Consider the following 15752-nt stretch of genomic DNA (forward strand, 5'->3'; position numbering starts at 1 on the left):
TTGATATACAAACAATGTTCATGAAAACCAGTTAGAACATAATGAATAGGATTTATAATTATTTACCTGACCCTCTACAAAATAGTGGATATTTGTTCAATATTCCAGACCTGCAAACCTAATTTCTTCTCGTAAGGAGGCGAAAATTAGCATTAATGTTCTTATGACATACGAATTCATCATGGAATCTTTTCCTACTGCTGCCAAACGCCAAATTTTATTAATTTTTAAAATTACGTTATTTCATTAAGTATCAGACGTGGTCAACTGGTCATAGACAGAAATCTACGGTAATCAGCCTTAATATTTAATTTCTCTTTCAATAAACCCCTGTAAAATATTTAACATATTTTCTCGTGTTGATATCTCAGCTTTTTGACACTATAAAATATCAACTGCACAAGGCAAAGCAACTGAATATCTAAAATGTTGTGGCTGAAACGTAACCTTACTTTATATTAATCATTTCTTTATATGCTGGTGTAGAAGATCTACAATATTTGCAGCTTGACTTGTTATTTCAATCCTTACCATTACCTTAGACAAGCGTGAAATTTTAGTGCAATAGATTTTTACATGGAAAACCGGAGGATGTAAATTCTCATCAGAAAGTACAGAACATTGCGTATATATTTCCTGTATTAAAAGGTTTCTCGGAGTACATACATTGGTATGATTTTACATTGATTTATCATCATTGCCATTGGGCAAGTATTACGTCATTAGTGTTGATTGCTTTTCATATTAATATTATAAGCTGAATGATAGTCAATTGAAAGAGACATAAACTTACTTCACAATTAATATGTGTGATATATAAACTTACTTCACAATTAGGCGATTTGTGACAGACCAGTACGAATATCTATTCGGAATGATGTACGTACGTAATATTTATTCGGAATAACGTATGTATCCATAGATGTATTCAATCTCCTGAACAATTTAATCACTTGGCTAATCGAATTAGGCTCACTTGTTCAGTGACGTTTATGATTGAAATTAATGAAGAATTTTAATTACTAAACTAAACCAAATTAACTGCGATAGTTCTTTAAAATCTTCAAAAAGGATAAAAAAATTTTGTTGAGATATTTTCATCCCATCTGTGGCGACGCTGAAAGCCTCGAAGCTTTAAACTAAATCGGTTGCACTCAATGAATTTTAATAAGATCACGCAAGGTTAATCTCATTGAACTTACCACCTGCTTTCTTAAAATATCAGCTCCAAGTAAAGCATCCGAAAAATGTCTAAGGTAATTCCTAAATGCTATCAAGAAAACCAAACTATATTTTATGAAGAGCTTATGGCTTCAGCAGTTTCGTCAGATCTCATCTTCTGTAACATGAAACAACTCGTAAGTTAAGAGTTATTCTATTTTTATCAATCAGAAAATCTCAATTTCAAGCTAAAGCCGCTAAGAAACGCAATAATCTAAAGGCGCCGTAAAGTTGGTGTAAAGGTCAATGAATATCAATAAAGCAGAGCATTTTATTGCATTCTTTTAGTCTCAACAGGAGAAATAAAGCGTTAGCACCGAACACAGCAGAAAAGCTTGGAAATGGTGCCTAGCCTCAGAAAGTTCTACAGAAATAAGCAAGAAATAAGATACTTGACACAACTGCTTTCCTGTCACTCTCTGTAACTTCGCGCGCGGTGGTCGTTAAAAGGTTGACTATCGTCAGGAAAATATGCATTTGTGTTTGAAAGTTTAGGCAGTGATGATTGTCGGCTTCTTTAGGATACTTACAGTCAGCGTACCATGAATTCTTGAGGTCTCTAGATTAGAAACAACTAGAAATTGAAATTCACGAGCTGAGCGGGTTCAATAAATCCTAAAGACAACCTGTGTCCAAGACGAGTCCTTAATGTTCATCCCGATAGAAGGCAGTGCAAATGATTTCTCTTCCTAAATAGTTACGAGTCCAAATATTTGTAAAAGTTAATAAAGTAATTTACTAGAAAGTGCAAAAAATAGCACATTGGTACCGCAATAAATTAAGCTTTTATTTTTTATGTTAATGCTTCTTTTCAATCTTTCGTAAATAACTTCCCAAAGATTTTCAGAACTATTTTAGAAGTTTAGAGATTTAGCCTTTTTTGGGGGTGAAATCGATCCTCGATTCGAACTTTATCAATCCACGGCTCCCAATGTTTCAAGTATAGACACCAACATCTAAAATAACTAAACCACTCGTTAAGTCTTATCTCAATGAGCAGTTAGCGAGCGCCATTTGTTTGGCTCTTCAAGATGTTCATAACGCATTACTCTTGAAAAAAGACTGGTCTCTTAAATCTAAGAGCTAATACGTTATTACGTCTTCAAAACATGACCAGTTTAGATGCCGCGTAGTTCGTAAAGTTCTTGACGAGTGATGTTCTGAAGTCTTAGTCCCTGACGACGACAGGCCGCTGACCCACCACGTCCTGTAGCTGACGTGAGGCGAAGCAGGCGACGAGACGCCGCTCCCCTGCAGCGCGGGGCGTGAAGGTGTGCGTGTAGGAGAAGACTTCGTGCGGTCGCACCTCCCTGTTGAAAAAATAAGAGCATTAGTTACAACGGGTTGATAAAAATTAGATAACTTTAATTGATGGTTTGATTAACTCGCATGTAGTATCATCAGTTGCGGGACTTTCACTCTTTCGTAGATTTTGAACGGCATTTTTAGATGATATCACAAACACACGTCTTCCATCAGAGTTGCAATCGATAAGTTGCATTGCATATGCACAGCTAAGTCCAAGCCTTGTAGTAGGAAGGATTTTTTGAGCGTTTTGTAACAATTTCAGAAAATTGTTACAAAAATAGCTTTCGTGTTACATGAGTACGACATTGTGTAGCACACTCGCTCACCACAATAGAAAAAAATAATATACAAATACTAGTAAATTCATAAACAATACAAGCTAGAGAATGAGAAAGGATGAGAGAATATTTACCTATCGATGCGGATGGTGCGAGGGCGAACAGAGCCGGACACCTCCATGGTCAGGAAGCAGTCGGTGAGGGGCACGTCCAGTGGGTTAGTGAACGAGAACGTCGCCTCAGACTCTGATCCCACGCGAGGATCCGGCAACTGGCATCAAAACAACATGAAAAACATGAGTATTATACATGCGGAAGTTGCTTTCCGCTTCAAAATTTAGTTGGCTCTAGACCTGTAAATGAATCAAAATTGAAACGAGTAAATTCTGCCACATGGTCAGCGAGGGCTAACTTAAAAATTTGAAATTAGTTTTGAAATTTTCATCAATAAACACAAACATAAATCGAGAGCTACCTCCTCAACCACAATCGAGCGCTATCTCCTTGCAACTCACGTCAATATTGAGCCAAGGTTTGTTGAAGCGGAAATCGAATTCATCGATGAAGGACTGGCCGGTTTCCTGAACGAATGCAGTCACTGTGATCTTGACGAAGGACATATCGACGAGCTTGTCCATGTAGTCCCAGGGGTCGAGCGTGAGAGTGATTGTTTCTTGTTCGTTGGGAGACAGCGTCATCTGCGTGCTGGACCGCTTCAGGAAGGGGCCAAGCACGCCAGTGTAAAAACTGCTCCTGTATTTGCAAAATAAACTATGTACAGCATATCTTATTTCTGTATTATTTCTTCTATAGTATAATAGGAATCTCTTAAAATATTGAATCATTGTTTGTTTTTTCAAACGGATTTTTACATGACCTCGCATGCGTTTTATACTCTATATTCCGTTCTTCATAGAAACAATAATTATCGATGTCATGCCTTGTGCAAATGTTGGTCTGAATGTTCCTGGGCTCGGGTGAGTTATTGTGGATGACCACAGGAATGACAAATGGCTGCCCGACCATCACCCTCTCTGGAGCGTCCAATTCAAAGGACACGTCGAAGTTGCGTTGGTCGGACTCCTCAGGATTGAAGGGGCCCCATTTAAACGCGGCCGCCTGCATGTATTTGTAATGAGTTTAGATAGTTTGCCTAATGCTTGCATAGCGCCATCTTTCTTACTGCCCAAATACTAAATTATAGTATCAATTCAAACAAGTCAAATATTCAATAATCTAAAAAATTCAAACATTTTCTACTATTTTCTTGCCTGATACTCGAAGGGAGGTGAGTCCTGTCTGATGCCGCGGCAGGAGTTGAACACAGCGAACTTCTCGACGTCAGATCGTTCGTTGTCGCGGTAGACGTTCGTTAGATCATCGCAGTCGTTGTCACCGTCTTCATCGTAGCGGCCCACTGCCTTCGTAAGGATGTACCGACTCACTGGGTACCTGTTGAGAACATGTACTCAAAATAGTTGAAACACATCTGGATGTATGAAAGTCAGTAATTTCCAGGTTTCTCCCTTCGAGTAATACTCAGAGGTACCGTACATCCACAATGAACGACTGCCATTACATCTTGGCCGAAAAAATGCAGAATAACTCGCATGCATTATAACTTACTTTAATGCTCTAAGAATTAGCGCACCAAGTAGCAGCACTGATTGAATTTTGCAATGGAGCGCTGGGATCAGGTGTGTGGCATGTGGCAACAGATTTCCATATCGTGGCCATACAATTTGGTAACGTAAATAAATCAGACGCGAATTTTATGCCTAAAACATTCGCGAGATTTAATGTTCACCTGAACTGCCTGAAGGGAGAGAAGCCCCAGCCTGACTCCTCGTCCTCGTAGAAATATCTGACGTAGGAGTTGAGGGAGGCGTAGAAGGCGTCCACGTCGTCCCGCTGCCCCACCTCACCGCGGCGCAGAGCCTCGATGGGGCAAGGGCCGCACGAGCCCGAGAACACTGCGTCGGGGGCCATAGGACATGGGTGAATAAGTTAGGTCGTACGACCCTTGTTAAATTAGTTACTTCATACGGTGTGGAGAAAGTTATGTGTGTCATACGGCTATGAGTAAATTAGTTAGGTCATATGGCGACGAGTAAGTTAGCCACTTCAAATTGATAATTATAAATTTCAGTAATTCATGATTGAATATGATTTAATTGACTGGTTACATTAATTTCAATTTAGGTAAAGTATACAAACAACGCATATATGTATTTTCCCAGTCATTAATTCCACTACTCTATCATTGACACATCCAGTATTGATGGTGTAACTCACAGTCCCTGAAGTCCCTGTAAGTCCTGCAGGGGTCGGTGGCCTGCCAGCCGGAGTAGCCCTGCGGCTGGTCAGGCCGCGCCATCCAGACGTCCGTCCACGTGTGGAACGCCCATACCGCGTCGGGCTGGTCGCGCCCGGGGCCCTGCTCCAGCTGTCGCAGCCCACACAAATACTTACATTAATATTCCTGTACAAACTAACACAGCCCACGCAAAACATATCAGTCCTTCCTCCACCTAACACAGCCTACACCAATAACCAGATTAATCCCTGCTTCAGTTGACCCAACCCAACCAAGCACAATAATCCATGCTTCGGCTGACCTAGCCAATACAAATGGCTATTCCCGAATCTTCTATAAGTGCGTCGTTCAGCTAGAAATATATAAAAACTACAATTCCGGTCGGGGTACAGTAGCTACTTTGTCCACCGGTTTTGTGCTAAGAGGCGGACAACGGTCAAATTTCTACCATAACTTTTCTACCATAACACATTGCAATGAAAATAAAATTACTAAAAAGTCCTTTTCTAAATTGTAAGCACTCAATATTCCATATGCATTAATTTGTTTATGGGATGAGAATACAAATAATTAAGGCTCACGATGTCTCCGTATCTGTCGACATAGCGGTCGACGGTGAGAGAGTCCTGCGTGTCGACGGCGCTGACGAAGGCGGTGACGGGACGAGCAGGGAGACCAAGAGTGCGGCACACTGGCGGGTCATTGCATATATTTCTTTCATTAGGTGCTTGGTGGCATATCATATTTGTATCAGTTACATAAATGATATAATAAGATGAATTATTCAACGTTCGTTCAAGGCAGTCATATAATCATCAAACATATTAAAGCACACAGTCTGCTATATTTGTTTATTTCGCTTGGCACTAACTAAAGATGATATTGACAATTAGTTTCATGCAGCAGTTCTCACATGTGGTCATGAGGGCAGCCATTACCCAACACTGGGCATACTTGACAGGCGTCGCCCCGCCTCGCAAGAACTCCTCGATGATCTGCACAGACCCCGTCCAGAGGTGGGGGGTGTTGCCCCCCCTGTAGTCGTCCTCGAAGCGCGGCTCGATGAGCCCGTAGCTCGCGTAGTCCCAGAAGGAGTTCGACCTCTGGCCTGGTCGCGAGGCTTTGATCTGCAGCAGCGCGGGGCCGACGCACGACGAGGGACGGCAGAACGACAGAGTGGACGACAGACGGTAAAGATGGTGCCAATATCGTGGATGAGTTGGAGTTAATTTTGGAAGAGAGTAGAAAATATTCAACTGGAGGACAGTTCGGAAGTTTGCAAGGCATGGCGTGACGGAAGCGGAAAGAGGAAGGGAGTAGTTTGTATAAACAAGTTGAAAGACAAAAATCCTGAAAATACATGTACCTGCGTACAAAGAATTTAATCTATCAAGGTAGTGTATTTGTCTCGATTTTATTGATCGAGGTGCTTGTAGATAAACTTGTTTAGATTACGAGGAAAATAATGCAAACATATGGCATTCCTTTGTTTTATAATCTGTTTTGTTTGAAATAAATAACTAGACGTCTCACGAAAAAACTTTATTTATTTAAACAGGCGGACTTATCTCACCATGGACGCCAAGGCTCTCGCCACCTTGACTGGGTTGCCGCGCTCGGAGGGCGATAGTCCTGACATCTCGAGCAGCACGCAGGCCGCCGGCAAGACGCAGTCGTCGAACTGCCCGTAGATCCACGGACGTCCTCGGACGTTACGGAAGCCGCCCGTGTAGACTTTTCCGTTGTCGTTGATGACGTACTCGAGACGTTGGGCGTCGTTCTCCATGTAAACAGAGTCGTCTGCCAAAGAGATTAATTTTTGCGAATTGCACAAGATAGAGATTATATGCACAATTAACCCAAAGAGTGTAATTAATCAAATGAATTTAATTCTGGCATTATTCGTGGAAAAACTCATCACTTAGAGGACAAAGTAGATAAGGAATTGTTTATTTTTCGTAAATAGATTTTCTTAACTCGAAATAAAAGCAACATTTTGAATGATCAACAAAGTCAATCATAAGTTAATCATACAATTGCAATAACAAAATAATAATCATACAATTGTTATTTGCTCCACAAGTGAGCTAAAATGATAGAAACTCAACAGACCTTTGGAGAATGCGTTGAAGATGATGTAGATGTCTTCAGGGCATCTGTACTGGAGCCGCGCACTCGACGCGTCCCGAGTGGAGGTCTCGACCACGCAGCGCCACATGCCGACGGGGCACGTAGGAGGCACGTTCACCTGAGGCGCAAGTACTCAGCTTGAAAAAAGACTCATTGAAGTGTACTCACGGATTAATATTTGTAAAACTGTAGTAGAAATACGGAATAATTGCGACAATTGATTTAAATTTCTGAGGCGTGTACATGATTTTTGTCTTAGATCACCGATGCCTTCCGGAAAAACGTTTAGTTCATGTACCTGCATCCCGAAATTGAGGCCATCGTTTGTTCTGTGAAATACATACCTCAACGGTGACGTCGAGTCCTTCTTGGTTTTGGATTCGAGCGTCCCACTGATGAGGAACTCGTTGGAATTCCTGATCCGGACTGACACGAAGAACCACGCGCGTCCTCTTTGGCACAGATGGGTTCGGGCCGAAATAGAAGTTGAGGTACACATTATCCCTGCTCGGATCGTATTCCCGTTCCAGGAACCTCTGCACGGAGAAGATTATCGCTCATTGTGAGCACCTAAAATCTGGTATTGGTCCATTTTTGGGAGATCTTGTGATACATGCAAGTAGTAATATTACCTTCAGGTAATATTTTGATGTTGTTGCCACGCACGTTTTATACAGTATTAGTTATGAACGGTAATGAATAACCGTTGATTTCGATTGTTTAGTATTGTGTGACTTCGCTTACAAAATACTGAAAAGCCTTATGTTTCTAAAAGCCTTATGTTTCACATTTCTTACTAAATTAAGGAGGAAAGTTTGGCCTCTGCGGAAGACAGGCGTGGGCTGTTCGCGGTCCTGGACGAGTTCATACTCGAAGGTCCTGTGTTCTTTGGCGTTGTCGAGCGGTCGGAAGTCGACAAAATCGACACGCAGAACTTCAGGTGGCACGACAGCAAGGTTGTAAGCGTTGCCATTGGCTGTGACAAAAGACTTAGATCAAAATTTTAATTTCTTTTTTGCTGAGCGATTGAAACAATTAGATGTCAAAATATATTATACCTCAAGAAACGTAATTGAAGCAAGAAGCAATCGGCGAAAAATTGGTTCAAATTATTTACTTTCTCTCGAAATTACATTATTTTTAAATGCTGAAACGTAATCACTATTTGCGGTGCTAGATTAAATTAAAGTAAGACCCACCGCCTCTTTGGAGCCAGGTTGGGTTTTGTGAAGGATCGGCAGCTCGTTCGTAGTACCGGCGACGGAGGAGGTCGTAGGTGGCGCGCACGGCCAGCTCGCGAGACCTGTTGGTGCTGGTCCCGCCGTATCGCTCCTCGTCATTCCAAGTTAAAGCCTAGAAGCCATTCCGGACAACGTATAATTCATAATCAGTCATCACCATTAAAATTTTTAAGACTCAGTAATGAATAGAGTAATTAAAATGATCAAAATATCTATGGAATAAAAAAGTATTGATGGAAAATACTGCACTGAACTATTCATAAAACTAAATCTTGTTAAACAGACAACTCACGAGAGTGGCAGGGTAGTTTGACCGCGGCTCGGAGAAGGGAGGGATGGGAGGCGGCATTCTATCCCGCCCCATCTGAGTTCCGAACTGCCCACCTCCTTGGAATTTATTACTGCCCTGCATCTCGAACCGTCTTCCATCTCTTTCTCCGGACGGTCGTCCAGAGAAAGGTCTTGGAGAACTTCCCTTTCCTCGGAAGGAGGGCTCAAACCTCCTGTTGATGTTGCTGTCACCTTCGGTTCTGTATCGATCATCGACAAAGAAGCCATCACTCGCTGGTCTCTGATTCCACGTACGCCCGTAAAAATCCCGCCGGCCAGAGAATTGATCTCTTCGTTCTTGGTCCGATGGGCCGCCATCAGCGAATGTACCGCCCTGGTACCTGCTGCCTTGGTAAATGTCACCGCGACGGGCGTCGTCGAAGCGTCCGCTATCGAAGCGAACTCGGCCGGGCTGGTCGCGGCTGAAGCGATCTGCACTGAACAAACTCTGTCCGTAACGGCCGCTGCCGTACCTGTAACGGTCTGCGCCGGAAATGTAGCCCTCATCGTAGTTAGGACGTTCTAGTCCTGAACCGTAACGATCACGGCCGTAAGGAGAAACACCATTTTGGTAAGATCCGTAGCGACCTTGCCCGTAACGATCTCCTCCAAAACCAAAGCGATTGCCTCCGTAGCCGTAGCGGTCACCGCTGGAGCCGTAGCGATCAACACCGTATCCATATCGTTCTCCACCAGCCCCGTAACGATCTCCTCCTGTTGTGCTTCGATAGCCGCCGTAACCGTAACGGTCTCCAGCCCCATACCCACCAAGCCTATCGCCGCCAAAACGGTCTCTTCCGTAACCGTAGCGAACTGAACCTTGACCGTAGCGATCACCACCTTGGAAATAGCGATCTCCACCTTGGCCGTAGCGTTCGCCCCCTTGGCCGAAGCGGTCTCCACCCTGGCCATAACGCGTGTCTCCATAACCATAACGTCCACTGCCGTAGTCGTATCGACCGTAACTGACGGCTTCGCGGTTGTTGCGGCTGCTCCCATAGCCGTACCTGTCTACCCCATATCCAGAGCGACCACTACCATAACCGAAGCGATCGTGGCCGTAGCCGTCTCCGCTGGAAGCAGCACCGTAACGGTCGGCACCAAAGCGATCACCGAAACGGTCTCCTCCATAGCCATATCTGTCAGAGCCGTAGCGGTCTCCTCCGTAGCCATATCTATCAGAGCCGTAGCGGTCTCCACCGTAGTCGTATTTGTCTGGGCCGTAGCGGTCACCGTCGTAACGGTCACCAGCAGAGCGAGCTCTGTAGCGTTCTAGGCTTCCTCCAGACCGGGTACGGTCATAACGATCCCGGCCGTACTCGCGGTTGCCGCCAGAAACGCTTCGGAATCCCCTAGAGTGGCCGTCTCGATTGTCGCGTGTAGGGCTTCGGCCGTACCGATAGTCAGGGTACTGCGTCACACGGCCGGCAGATTGGCTACGTCCGTAGTAACCGTCACCTTCATCATAGCCGAATCCGGCCCTTGCGGATTGATCTCCATAACCGCGGAAACCAGCGGAATCGCCGTAACGACCGCTGCTGTAACGGCTGCGGCCGTAGTAGCCGCCGTCGCGCTGACCGTCATCAAAACCGAAACGACTCATTCTGAGGGCACAGAGGGAACGCCTGAGGCTGGTTAAGCCGCCACGACTCTTCATTCTTAGGGTGCGGGGCTCTTAGAGTTAAGCTTGTGCTTGCCTCAGCCTAAAGCTGGTTAAGGGAAAATAGGGAAATAGATCGAAGTTAAAGCTAATGCGAATGCCTCAAGTAATCTTAGAAAATTCAGGGCTATTTGCATGTGGGTTTGTGGCGCTGCCAATATTAACTATTACGAGTACTCACCTGGCTAGCCCTCACAATGATTATAATTATTGTTCTTGTTTTTCGATTTGACAATGATTTAAAATTTCAGGTTTGCATTTAATTATCTTTTGATGGTTAAAAATATAATTTTGACGTTAGTATAAAATATATAATAGATTTAATAACAGGATTATTATTTATATTCAATTTTTACCAGACTAGGTAACTCGAAACGCTCCTGGGCGTCCATGATAAAGGTTTTCGAGAGGTATTAATTTCCAATTAATTTCAGAAACTATTATTAAATGGCGTCAAAAATTTAGAAATTATTATCTATTATCTAATTATCTGCCACTGGCATATTATTTCCGAAACTCACTTGATTGATTTAAGAATGGAAGCAACGCCAAACTTTGGCATGAAATCTTCTGAACGATGGCTGAGGCAGCGACCTTAGGCTAAAATGAGCCATCAATGGATTAACACAGAAGAAAAATATTCAGAAAAAAGTAACGAAAGACATGCATGGTTATTTGAATAAAAATACTATATTAGAGATGAATAATTGCTGAAAACTTCTAAAGACGCAGAATTTCAAAGCCATTTAAATTGCCATTAATTTCATTAGCGAATTCAGTTGAATTTTCGTTTGATTTTCTTCGCCTATATTTTTGGGGGACTCGATATGCAAATAAACTAATAATTGGAATAAATTTATATTATTATGCAGTATAACTCAGATTTTAATTTTGTTAGGGGTTGTTATCTCATTTTCGGTTGCCGTTAAAAAATGAAAACAAAATTACAAGAAAGTTACAGGTATTAACGAAAAAAATTTAAACTTAGATAAATATCCAATTTGCATCACAAGGACCATCTAAAGTTTGTGGTTGAGACTTTCTGGTGAAGACCGGAGTTTCACTCCGAACAGTTTATTCACCCCAGCCAAAATATCTATTCTCTGTGCTATTCTATTCACTTTACTCAGAATAGTCCTTAGCCTATAAACTGTTCCTGATAACTGCTTCAACCTTGCGTGGCTACAAGTTTTATGCCTTCACATATTCATAGTTAAATTGTCCGAATTTAAAAATCATACAAATGTAATGTATTTAACCTAAATTCCCGTCTTAAATTGAGCATTTAGAACCTCACCTTTCACAGGTAGCAGTGGGATGCTTTGCTAGGCAGAGGACCCGAGCGTGTGGTGCTGCTGACGAAGGAGCGCCGGCTTATAAGGGCACCGCGGGCCACGCTAGGGCGGCCACGGCAACTTGAGCGCGTCAGCGATACGCTGGCGGCAGCTCAGCACGCTTCGGTTGAGCAACATTACACTCAAATACCAAAAAAATCCACTTGAATTGCGAAAAAGTTTCTGATAAGTCAAATTATGGAAATATGACAACAAACTTGTTAGAATTAAAATCCAGACTTGTGGAAGGACTTCATCCCCGAAAATTATCGAACCAAACATAAGGCAACGATTAATAAATAATTAAATTACACATAATAGAAGTATATTTCAATAGTGTTATCCTATATAAAGAGTACATGGATAGCAATCTTTCCTTTAATGCAGTCATTAGCTTTTGCTTGTAAAAAAATGGCTGCTGTTAATTCACCTTCTGATAGATATTTAAGGGCTACCGGGGCTGGTGTTGCCGGGGCTGGTGTTGCCTCGGCTGGTGTTTCCTCGGCTGGTGTTGCCGGGGCTGGTGTTGCCGGGGCTGGTGTTGTTATGGCTGGTGTTGCCGGGACTGGTGTTGCCTCGGCTGGTGTTGCCGGGGCTGGTGTTGTTATGGCTGATGTTGCCGGGGCTGGTGTTGCCTCGGCTGGTGTTGCCGGGGCTGGTGCTGTTATGGCTGGTGTTGCCGGGGCTGGTGTTGCAGGGGCTGGTGTTGCCGGGGCTGGTGTTGTCGGGGCTGGTGTTGTTATGGCTGGTGTTGCCGGGGCTGGTGTTTGTTAGGGGTTGTTATCTCGTTTTCGGTTGTTATCGCTGGGTGCCGTTAAAAAAAGTGAAAACAAAATGGCCAGACACAAAACAAAAACACCAGCCCCGGTGTTGCCGGGGCTGGTGTTGCCGGGGCTGGTGTTGCCGGGGCTGGTGTTGCCGGGGCTGGTGTTGCCGGGGCTGCAGGGATCCACAGCCTTCCAATAATCAAGGCAGGAAATTATTGTTCGACGCCTTCAGGTTTTTCTACCTTCAGAGGCTGTGGCCAGAAATGTGTTCATGCGGCGAACTATTTCTGAGTGGTCACATTTTTCTGAATTTCTGGAGATATACTTTCAGTTTTTATTACGGTGCGCAAACGACCTCCGGATAAGATGCCGGGGAACTTCAATATGAAAAGTTTTCAGGCGAAAATTGACAGAAAATATATTGTATTATTATAAATGAAGGGTTAACATGTTCTTCAGGAATAAAAAAATATAAACATTTTTCGTTTAATTCTTCTTCAACGTGACTTACATGCCGCATTTCTCAGAAACAATAGAAAATCGTTGTCGCTTGCCGTTGCACTTAATCGTTTTAGAAAAAATATGATACAAGTTTGAATGGTCAAACAAATATAGCATAGTGTTAAAGACGATCAAAATCAATGGTAATAATCATTAATTTTAGATTTTCATCTCAATTTGGTCTCATTAACATTTTAATAAACAAGCTGAATACCATACACAAATGACTCACAGCGTTGCATATTAGCAACACACGTGTTTAGCAACGCGTCTCAGGTAAGAAGCTCGTTGTCATGCGAACCTGTTACTGCCTTGTCTAGCGTAACTTAGTAGCGTGACGAATACGATCCGTGAGGCCTGCCTTGTTTTTGATGTTGGTATGAGTCATTTATGAAATTATAGTTTAAATTAATGGTTCCATCATGCATATGAATACCATTTGAGTAGTCATCAGACTAAAAGCTAAGGGAATAAACAGCTTTTTTTCTTACATAGTTTAATTTTTAAATAATCTTAAAAATTGCCCGACATGTTTCTGTGGGCACTGTATCTGCTCAGAAAAATATATGTGTTATAGTGTCTAAATGGTGTCACACTTCTTATACCTACCGCACATTGCGGACAAACGCCATAAGTTGACTTTTTTTAATCTCACTCACTTCTTTGAGTGGAAGCTAACCTCAAAACCACGCGATATCTATACAAGATCGGACAGGGCGGCATAAATTGTAACTGCTTAAATTCGATTTCCAGATCCTCACAAAAAACTATCAGATTATGGCCAGCTCTTAATTCATGCTCTGTAGTTTAAATACACTTCACCGCTTTGGGTTGGACACCTGCTGGGTATATTTTGTCTTACTTCTACTTGTAGTTACTTTTTGAGTTATTCTGTCACGACCTGGCGTGATGAAAGTGGCTGTTGTTGCCGGGGCTGGATGCTCCCCTGACTCTACTCGAAGCAAAACCCAAAAACAAGTTAAAACTTGTAGTTCTCTCAAACTTTTAATACAAATATATCATTTTTTGCAAATTCATTTTCGAAACTAAAAACGAACCATTTTTCTCGCTGAACGGTAGATGCTACTAAGCCTCTTCTTGAGGTATGAAACTTTTACAGCTCAATGCCGTCATGTCGATGCTTCACCTAATCTGAGCTGAGGTCTATAATACTAGAACTTTGACACTGACAAACTTTAATACGTCACTTACACAGAATGAGTTAAACAGACTGTGATCAATTAACCCATCAGAATTGGTGAAACAAACTGTAACCATTCAATATCCACTGGATAAGTGAGACCAACTTTTGTCGGTCAACTCCAGAGGATTGGTGAAAAACCATAATCGTATAGAATTAATGGGATAAACTTTAAACGGTCAACCAAACAAGATGGGTGAAACGAACTGTAATCAGTCAACGCAAGTGGATGGATGGGACAAAGTTTCATCGGTCAATTCCACAAGATCACAGAGTGAATTAGATCATCTAAATTGGAACAGTGAATTGCGAGTTCGAGACTCGCAGCTAGCTGCAAAATTCTGCGATGCCTAATATCGGCGACAGGCAAAACAAAGCAAACTCTTCGTCACCAATACCATTTAATTATGAACTAAATGGCAATTTTTTGCGACAAATCTGTAAACCATTAACAAAATTATTATTTTCTAATTGTTTCGCGGAACTGTGATTAAAAGTTGCAGTAATTTTAAGTTATATTTCGGACATTACTCGTACGTTGGAACGCTGCTGTCCGATACATAATGGGGCTAAATATAGTGTCTTGCAAAAGCCTGAGTAATGGAAAATAAATTAGTTTACGTTGAATTTTTTATTGTTTATTACAATGAAATAGTGTTTATTTGAGCACCAATTTCGTTAAGGTTCTCTCGGATAGGTTAATAGTTAGACCAAACTTCATTTACAAACATCTTTCTTCCAAATATATCCCCAGCAATACTTTAGATAAAAACTCAACCTTTTCACTAAGAACTGTGAAAATGCCTGAATTAACTGCATTGCGTTGGCAATTCATCGTAAGATTATGATGAATTTCTAGCAACCGTACAACTCCAGCAGGCATTACATTGAGTCAACATGATTGTGAAGAAAACATGGGCATCGAGCTCAGCATTAATTGAGAAAATTGTAACGATGTACAAGGAAGAAGCAATGTGTACTCTGTTAGTTTCATGCAATAATCTTTCTTTATTGATTATAATTACTCTTTCAAAATATATCCAACTAGTTATTAGCTTTGATAATTCAGGACTTATCGTATTTGCAATATTTAAGCATTATATTATATATTATATGATATTATTCGGTGCCCATTACTTGGAGCCTGAAACTGAACAGTGATTGTCATCACAAATTCTATTAATTTAAACGAGTCTTAGAACATTAATTTATGAAATTCGGTCAATATAAATGTTTGTATTGTACATGCTGAGTAATTTTTCGAACGAAATCTAGCTAGTTGCCACTTACAAAAATGAATCTAGACGCTATTCAATAATAAGATTCTTGAATTGTATAAATGACGGAACATTGATATAAAAAACTTTATACGGTTCTAATCGAAATGTGAATTGAGTTGAATTCAGTTTCATTATCTCAGAAAAAAAAACAAGGGGATTGTGTCGTTTAGACGAAAATTCGCGG

At 41.9% G+C, this 15752-nt stretch overlaps 1 protein-coding gene across 3 annotated transcripts; it reads right to left on the minus strand.

Annotated features, from left to right (window-relative positions):
• Nucleotides 1-1478: 1478 nt before the first annotated feature.
• LOC108671275 (hemocyte protein-glutamine gamma-glutamyltransferase) lies at nt 1479-11836 on the minus strand. Of its 3 annotated transcripts, none has more exons than XM_018158775.1 (17): nt 11783-11836; nt 11007-11085; nt 8788-10429; nt 8454-8607; nt 8052-8230; nt 7599-7790; nt 7237-7372; nt 6698-6924; nt 6038-6251; nt 5706-5815; nt 5103-5253; nt 4615-4780; nt 4079-4259; nt 3748-3926; nt 3323-3560; nt 2942-3078; nt 1479-2531 (listed from the first exon to the last, which is right to left on the minus strand). In XM_018158775.1, the coding sequence occupies exons 2-17, from the start codon at nt 11045-11047 to the stop codon at nt 2390-2392; spliced, it is 4089 nt and encodes a 1362-aa protein (XP_018014264.1). In that variant the 5' UTR covers nt 11048-11085; nt 11783-11836; the 3' UTR covers nt 1479-2389. The 3 variants fall into 3 exon arrangements, with proteins under 3 accessions (XP_018014264.1, XP_018014263.1, XP_018014265.1); XM_018158774.1 differs by having other exon boundaries at nt 8788-10450; XM_018158776.1 differs by lacking the exon at nt 11007-11085 and having other exon boundaries at nt 11783-11822.
• Nucleotides 11837-15752: the final 3916 nt, after the last annotated feature.

The sequence above is a fragment of the Hyalella azteca genome, unplaced genomic scaffold (genome assembly GCF_000764305.2).
Source record: "Hyalella azteca isolate HAZT.00-mixed unplaced genomic scaffold, Hazt_2.0.2 contig2483, whole genome shotgun sequence".
Lineage (NCBI taxonomy): Eukaryota > Metazoa > Arthropoda > Malacostraca > Amphipoda > Hyalellidae > Hyalella > Hyalella azteca.

Bases quoted from the DNA above. Each gene is read 5' to 3' on its own strand.
- LOC108671275 (XM_018158774.1), bottom strand. From the start codon at position 11,047: ATGCCAAAGTTTGGCGTTGCTTCCATTCTTAAATCAATCAA. The intron at 8,608-8,787 runs GTGAGTTGTCTG...AATGGCTTCTAG, and splicing joins CAAACTACCCTGCCACTCTC to GCTTTAACTTGGAATGACGA. The intron at 8,231-8,453 runs GTGGGTCTTACT...CTTTTGTCACAG, and splicing joins AACCTGGCTCCAAAGAGGCG to CCAATGGCAACGCTTACAAC.